Raw genomic sequence first — 8648 nt, 5'->3', positions numbered from 1 at the left:
CTGGGGCACAGCAAGGACAGCTGATCTGCCCCCCAGTCAGTGCAGGGCCACTCAGAGGAGACTGGTCAGGAATATAGAATTGCAAGGGATGCAAAGACCCATTTGATGAAAGGGGTTTGATGAAAAGACTCAGGCCCAGACCAATGTTTTATACAACCCAGGTGTGCCAGATTTCACCAATTCTGGAAGTACCTACAAAACCACTAAAACATGAGCTGCACCAAAAGCCTTCTCTAGGGAATTGGCAGCAAAGCAGCAATATAGCTCAACCACAGAGTTCAAGTACTGGTCCCTACAGGAAATTCCCCCCTTTTAGAAGTAAGCAAAGAATATCAAATTAGTTCCAGTGTAGAGTTTAAGTGGTGGGAACAGCAAATAATCCAACACAGAACTGAGAGAAAATACAAAGTAACCACAACCAGAGACAAAGTTTGATAACTAGTAAAGGTCTCATTTCACCAGAGAACACCTATAACACCTAGAAGGACCGGAAGCCAGAAAGGGGGCAGGGTGGGGCCTCAGCCATGCTCCCCAACACCTGGAACAAGTCCCGAGGATGGGGGCTGAAGGCCTCAGCCACACTCCCTGACAAGTGCAACCACCCCAGCAACGACCAACAAGCTGCCGCAGAAAATGCCCCAGGATCTCCTGAGCCAGGGCAGTGGGGGGCCAAGGGCATTGTGGCATCCCCCCACACCAGCAACCAGCCCAGCAATGACTACCAAGCCAACACAAGAGGCACCCTGGGCTCTCCTGAGCTGGGGTGACAGGGGGACGAAGGCCTCATCCATCCCCCCCCACATGAGCAACCACCCAGTGATGACCACCGAGCAGCCACAGGAGGTGACCCCAGTGGGGGCTGAGGATCTCAGCCACACACCCCCATGCTCAGCCAGCCCAGTGATGATCAGCAAGCCTCAGCAAGAAGGGCCCCAGGTTCCTCAGCTGGTGTGGTGGGGAGTGAGGGCTATTGCTACACCTCCCTGACATTTGCACCCAGCCTGGCAATGACCAAGCCACTGCTGAAAGCCCACAGGTCTCCCCTGTGAGAATGTGGGGGGTGCCACAGGCCTCAGTCCCTCTCCTCCCCCTCTCTCCTTCTTCCATCCCATTTCCTTCCCCTTTCCCCTCTCTGTTTCCCTCCCAACTGCTCTACAATAACATCATAGAATGTGAAAAAGTAATATTAATAAAATTTTTTTTAAAAGTGCTGCTATGGGTCAAATGTGTCCCCCAAAAGCTCATGTTTTGGAAACTTGATGCCCATTATAACAGTGTTAAGAGGAAATCCAATTTTGGTAATTGAAAGGTGGGGCATTCAAGAGGTGATTAGATTGTAAGGACTGTGCCCTTGTGAAGGGACTGATCCATTCACAGAGTAATGGGCGTGGTTCTGACGGCTTTGTAAGGAGAGCCAGTGAGAAGCTTAGCTCTCTCTTGCTCATCCCACTCTCACCAGGTGAAACCCTGAGTTGCTGTAGAGAGCCACCCCACCAGGAAGAAGGCCCTCATCAGATGTGTTCCCTGGACTTTGGACTTCCCAGCCTCTGAAACTGTAAGAAATAAATTTTATTTCTTTATAAATTATCCAATTTCAGGTATCTTGTTACAAGCAATAGAAATGGACTAATGCAAATGCTATGCATGTCTTTAAAATAGTCTAAACTCTGTACTTTGGGTGCCCCAAGGTGCAGAACTAGTGGTTAGGACTTGTCCTCAGAAACAATCTTTCCAGCTGCAGCAGCTGAGCAGCCTGTCTGGCTTGGCCGCTGCCCCTCATGTCTTAGACTGGAGGAAGGGTGAGTTCATGGTTCATTGTGTCTTATAACTTAGGGATTGACACCGAACCTGGGGCTACAGAGAGGGCCAATCAATTTTACGTTCTTTAATTGCATTTGATAACAGTCAATTTAAATAATTTAAACTTAAAGCTTTCCCACCAGCTGGTATTTGAAAGCAGTGAACTCAACCCCAGCAGAGATTTTGTTATCTACAAGAGACACTCAATTAAAATCATTAAATTTGAATCTTCGACTCCTGCCAATACACAATTTAAATCAAAATGAATTCTCAAAAATTGGCAGGCCTTCTGAAGTGACCTTTGGAAAAACTAATCGCTTGGGGAAAGGATTATAAAAGCTTTTTTTCCAAGGATAAATGGGCGCTTCACAAAAGGGATTTTCAGGCATGGCCCACAGGGACTGCCCCAGTAATCCTCAAATCCTCAGCTGCTGCTCAGTTTCTCATCTCTCTGAGGTGGCCTAAGAGCCAGTGGGCAGTGGGACTTTTTTTCTCCAGTGTTCCTTGCATGTCTCAAAGCCACCTGTATCCAAAACAGACCTCAGCATCTTTGATTTGGTCCCAACAACCTGCTTCTTCTCAGGTCCTGCTTTCACCAACAGCTCCAGCATCTGCTCAGTGCCAAAGTCAGAAACCTCAAGGTCACTCTTGATTCCTCTCTATTCTTGCATCTAAACCATTAACTTGTCTTGTTGATGCCACCTTCTAAATCTCTCTGCCATCTCCAGTTCTTCCTTTACGTCTTTACCTGGACTGTGAGGTTTAATCTCCTGTCAGGAGGCCATGCCCAACCTCACTCCTAGTTAGACTGTCCGGGCCTCCCATGTGCTCACACAGTCTCCATGCTTCTCCCTTCCATAGCATTTGCCATATGGTATCAAAACTACTTTTAAACCTGCACATTCCATGGGGGCAGGTCTTACTCATCTCCTGATTCTTAACATCTGGTGTTGTGCTTGGAACGTGGCATCCTCCACAGATGTTGAGTGAATGAATGAATGGCCCATGGTTTTTTTCTTCAAAATTAACTTGAATGAGTCAAGGAAAAAAGGAAAGACTATCTTTAGTACGGAGAGGCCAAGATAAGATTTATTAGGAGCTGTCTAGGGTCATTACTGCTTTTCCTTAAGGCAGAGGTAACTTTGCACCAGTCTGCCAACCTCTCTCCAGCCCCTGTCCCCCCTCCCCTTCCCTGCCTCTGGTAACCACTATTCTATTTCTCTCTTTTTAATTTATTTTTCTTAATTGACCCACAATAACTGTATATATTTATGGAGCACAATATTAACACAACATATACTTTATTTCTTTATTTTGTTTATTTTCTGCCTTCTTCAGTGACAGCAGGGATTTTTATCTGGTTGTTCACTGCTATATCCCCAATACCTGGAATAGTGCCTGGAATATGGCATATCCTAGAAATGACTCGTTGAATGAATGAATGAATGAATAAATGAATGAATCCCCATGACTATTACTGTTAGGTCTTATCCATCTAGTGCTCAGATTGCAGCATTACAGCTGCCACAACTCCTTTCTCTCATTTCCATTTCGGACACTCAGGGGCACTGGACTTTGTGTGAAACCTCTAAAAGCTCCACCATTTGGACAATCATTCCAAGTGTTTCTCTCGCCCTGAGCTTCTGCCCTTAGAAATTCAGGTTTGGATGCTGTGTCAATCAGGAACCCTGAGCTCAGCATGGCCAAATCCACAAGGAAGCCAGGGAGAGGCCTGTGATTTATTTTTCTTAATTGACCCACAATAACTGTATATATTTATGGAGCACAATATTAACACAACATATACTTTATTTCTTTATTTTGTTTATTTTCTGCCTTCTTCAGTGACAGCAGGGATTTTTATCTGGTTGTTCACTGCTATATCCCCAATACTCTGCCTTCTTCAGTGACAGCAGGGATTTTTATCTGGTTGTTCACTGCTATATCCCCAATACCTGGAATAGTGCCTGGAATATGGCATATCCTAGAAATGACTCGTTGAATGAATGAATGAATAAATAAATGAATGAATCCCCATGACTATTACTGTTAGGTCTTATCCATCTAGTGCTCAGATCGCAGCATTCCAGCTGCCACAACTCCTTTCTCTCATTTCCATTTCGGACACTCAGGGGCACTGGACTTTGTGTGAAACCTCTAAAAGCTCCACCATTTGGACAATCATTCCAAGTGTTTCTCTCGCCCTGAGCTTCTGCCCTTAGAAATTCAGGTTTGGATGCTGTGTCAATCAGGAACCCTGAGCTCAGCATGGCCAAATCCACAAGGAAGCCAGGGAGAGGCCTGTGGACCAGAGTGGCTGGCAGAAAGCCAGTTCCTGCCACTGCTGATGATGGATGGTATCGAAGGCGATGATGGTGATAAAGCAGGCCGTGGAGAGGCATCGATCTACAAGAGAGGCGCAAAGTCCCCACTTCCCATCCATTGATTGGGAGTTTAATGAAAACAATCATTCACTTTCGGGTTCCACTGCAGGAGCAGATGGGCTTCCTGGCAGTGGGGTGTGTGCCAGCTGTCCCGGGGCCCAGCTTTCTGGGCTGTGCTTTACAAAAGACCTCTCTCTTAGACTTGGAACATGCCCTCAGCAGTGGAGGTGATTTGCACTTTTTTGAAGTGCTCCAGATGGAAATTGGGTTTCAGAAAGATAAGAGTTCTGGCTTGAAAAGGAATCAATGAGCCCCTGCCTCAGCTTGGTCCACCTGCCTCAGACACGGGGCAGTGAGGGACCTGCAGCCTCACAATGTTACCAGGAGGAAGAAAGGCAGACTTGAATACCTTTTAGTACCCTTCCACTTAAGCCAGAAATTAAGCCAGAAAGCCTACTTGCCAAGGTCACTTGCTGGCTCCCTGAGGCTGTTTCCAGAAAACGGCTTCCCCAACGCCCACCTCACTGCCCAGCAATGTGAGGGGCCAAGGAAACCAGAGCATCAGATCTTTTAATGGAGAGGGTCACATCTCTCTCCAAGGGGGTGTGCACAGAGGAGACAGGGAAGCATTGTCACCTCCCCTCACCCCCGCCACACCTGGCCTTCCTTACCTGTGACATTCCACCAGATGGCGCTCATGAACCCCCCCCCTCCAGTTTCTGACCACAGAAATAGTAATAGTAACAAGAATTACTATTTATGTCCTTTCCATGTGCCGGGCATTATGCTAAGCATTTTACATGCCTAGTGGAGGTGAGAGAGTGGAAACTCTGCCACCAGACTGAGGGAGTTGGGATCCTGGCTACAGCTCCACAGTCATATGGTCTTGGGCAAGTAGGTCATTTTGTTGTGCCTCAGTTTCCTCATCTATAAAATTGAAATAATAATAATGATACCCACCCCACACAGTTACTGAGAGGGGTAAATGACTTAAAACTTGGAAAATAATAAGCACTATATAAACTGTTAAATAAATTTCATTTAACTCTGACAACTCCATGAGGTAGCCGATATTATTTTCCCCATTCTACACAAGAGAAAAGTGGAGCTTAGAGAGATTAAGTTTCCCAAAGGTGTATTGTTTCCAGTACTACTGAACCTAAAGAACCCTGGTGGACATCTTCCAAATTGTCTAATTTCATAATATGTCTCACATTCTGTTATATTTATGAAAACTTACCCATTAGCAGCTGAGCAATAGAAAGGCCTGGGAGCTAAGCAGGCCAAACAAAGAGTCTACCTTGGGAGATGGGGAGGGGGAAGAAGCTCCTGGGAGTTCTATCTTTACACTGGCTCTTTCAGACAACCCATCCTCAAAGCAATCCAGGAACATGGCTGAGGGGCTGGGCAAAGCCATGGGGATCATGGGCAAAGGCAAGAATAGGCTCAGTTTTGGCAAAGAGGACATCACCGTAGAGAAGGAGCTTCAGCAGGAGTTTGAGGTTAAGAAAGCCCCACAGTTGAAGCTGTTTTATGAGAGCAACATGTTAGAGCCCATCAGCTGCAAAGGTAATGGTGCTTGTGTGTCAAGTTTATTTCATGCTCATGTAAAGCCCACTTGGCAGTCAGAGGGTGGAGGTAGGAGGCTCTGCTCCATACAGCCTCTCAGGGACCCAGGCTCCTTCCACCTTGTGGCTCTACCCTTCTCTAGGATCTTGGAGCCACCTGTTCTTGCCTCTGTGTCTGGCCAGCAGTTGAGGTAATGAGGCAGAATATCACCTCCTTGGATGGTGTTCATGGTCCTGGCCTGGAAGTGGTGAACATCACTTCTATTTGTGTTCTATTGACTAGAATTCCATTATTTGGCCCCACCCAACTGCAAGAAAGGCTGAGAAATATGGTTCAGCTCTGAGTCCATAGGGAAAATGGGTTTTGGTGACATGTAGCTACCTCTATCACAGCCTGCATCTCAGCTGATAGGTCCTAGAAGCACCAAGAAGTGGGAGCATGGAGTGCATGGCTAATAAACTACCAGAGACCAGAGACTAAGTTCCTAATTCTACTCCTTGTCCCCAGTCTTCCACTTTAGAATAACTTTGACAGGGTACAAACCAAGGAAGCCCTAGTTAGCCAAAAAGAAGACTGGGAGATGATAGAGCAAAACAGGTTTTGAATGGAGTGTCTACCAAACATTTTAACTTCTACCATCATTCATTAACTCACTCATTCATTTATTTGACACTGATTTATTGACAGCCTACCACATGTCAAGCCATATCTTGATGCTGAGGATGTTTGGAGGATTATGTGCCTCCATGTGGCACATGATGGGTCCTAATTTTTTAAAAGTTACATATATGAATGTGTAAATGCATGCAGAGTGGATGGATGCATGGATGTATGGTTGTAATAAAGTTGATAAACACAGAAGTGCCCAGTATAGCCCCTACTACACTGGTAGAATGTTCCATTAGATATGTGTTGAATGATTGAGTCTCAGGAAACTGGGACTGCCTTTCACAGGGTCTGCTATACAGCAGCTTCCAGTAAGCCTAATTGTGTTGTTGCAAGAACCAAGTGGCCAGCAATTGCTGCCATCACCTGCAGGGGCCACAAGATGCCTTACAGTTCTCAGAATGGGCACAAGGGGGCATGAGAGACACAGGGCAGATTTGCCCAGGAAGGTGCTGCAGAAGAGAAGCTCAGGGCAGTTACATGAGAGACCTGGCAGGGCTGTGGCTCCAAACAGGCTTGTGGGGAGGGCAGTGTGTGTAGGTGCAAGGGGAGAGATGGTGAGGGGGGCAGGAGCAGTGAAAGAAGCAGCAGAGACTGTTGCCTCCTGTAGTGGGTTAGAAATCTTGATTCTCATCTGATTTTTAGACAGGGCTCTTTAGCTAAAAAACTTACAGGACAAAAGTTCTTAGCTAGGAGGCAATGGCCTACAGCTATTGTTTAAGTTATACTTAGCTGTAAATAACTTTTGTCATATTGCCCGTGTCTTTGTGTCCTACAGGACAAAAGTTCTTAGCTAGGAGGCAATGGCCTACAGCTATTGTTTAAGTTATACTTAACTGTAAATAACTTTTGTCATATTGCCCGTGTCTTTGTGTCCTTTTATTTTTATTTTTATTTTTTTTGTCTTTTTCCGTGTCCGGCAACAGATCGCAACCCTCAGTGTTGCCCCCGGACCGGACCGGGGACCGGCAACGGGATCGCAACCCTCGGTGTCGCTCCCGCGCCTCGCTCAGCCAGTGAGCGGGAACTGGTCTGTATGTGGGATCCGAACCCTCGGGCGGGAGTGCCGCCGCGCTTCCCAAGCGGTGCACTTATCCAGTGCGCCACCGGGCCGGCCCCTTTGTGTCCTTTTATTTTTATTTTTTTTGTCTTTTTCCGTGTCCGGCAACGGATCGCACCCCTCAGTGTTGCCCCCGGACCGGACCGGGGACCGGCAACGGGATCGCAACCCTCGGTGTCGCTCCCGCGCCTCGCTCAGCCAGTGAGCGGGAACTGGTCTGTATGTGGGATCCGAACCCTCGGGCGGGAGTGCCGCCGCGCTTCCCAAGCGGTGCACTTATCCAGTGCGCCACCGGGCCGGCCCCTTTGTGTCCTTTTAAAATGATTGAATCAATTGATTTTTTTTGTGAAACTTCCTTGTCTTTACAATAAAAGCAGAAGCTAACTTTGAATTGGGGCTGTACCCAGTTTCTCCTTCTAACAGAGGAGTGGTTGAGGTGCAGTCCCTTCGGGCTTCTCATTGCATTCATGTTGCTTTGAGTAATCTTTTTTGCATCTCCATTACACAGGAACAAGAGTAACAGGCTCCTGTGGATACTGAGTGATGACCCTCAACACTAGGGACCCACTGATCCCAAGTGAGGAGATCTTTGTGATGTGTTGGCTTTGGGGAGGGCTGTGAAGAAATGAGAAGCCCGGGTTACTTCGCCAATGTCCATATCTGCTCATGGAGTGGCCCAGGTGCTGGGATGTCCTTCCCTCCTGAAGGACAAGTGAGACCTGATTCCACTTAGTGGCAGAAAGGTGACAGTGTAAAAACTTCCAGACCATTGGTGAGGCTGGCAGAAAAGGTCCCCAAGGCCTTTGACCTCTGAGCTGCCTTTGTGGTGGGAGCCAGCTCCTGGGACTTCCTCTGCCATGCAGAAAGCTTTATCATCATCTCCAGGAAGTCTCCCCTGACTGCTCAGGTTGGGGTGCTGTCTCCACTTCTGAGGACCCACAGCACCTGCACTTCCCCTATCAAGGTCCTCACTTGCAGATTTGTATCTGTTACTCATTGTCTACTCTACTGAGAGCATCATAAGGGCAGGGGCTGATTTCACTTCCATTCTTGGCTCCTCTGAAGAGGCTACCAGAATTAACACGCCCCCCCCCCCCCGCCCCAGCTCCAAATCCTTACTACATGCCTGAGGAACAATCACTTCCTCTTGTCGAACCTCCATTTCTTCA

At 47.3% G+C, this 8648-nt stretch overlaps 1 protein-coding gene across 1 annotated transcript in view; it reads left to right on the top strand.

Moving 5' to 3' along the window:
* Positions 1 to 5546: 5546 nt before the first annotated feature.
* PDILT (protein disulfide isomerase-like, testis expressed) overlaps positions 5547 to 8648 on the top strand; it is a gene marked incomplete at its 5' end in the record, with an annotated part of 12669 nt that continues 9567 nt past the window's right edge. The window contains one exon of the mRNA XM_008563853.1: positions 5547 to 5753. Coding sequence (XP_008562075.1) covers positions 5547 to 5753 — 207 coding nt within the window. The remainder of the gene's footprint in view (positions 5754 to 8648) is intronic.

The sequence above is a fragment of the Galeopterus variegatus genome, unplaced genomic scaffold (assembly GCF_000696425.1).
Source record: "Galeopterus variegatus unplaced genomic scaffold, G_variegatus-3.0.2 Scaffold15226, whole genome shotgun sequence".
NCBI classification, from domain to species: domain Eukaryota; kingdom Metazoa; phylum Chordata; class Mammalia; order Dermoptera; family Cynocephalidae; genus Galeopterus; species Galeopterus variegatus.
This window is presented reverse-complemented; position numbering and strand designations above follow the sequence as displayed.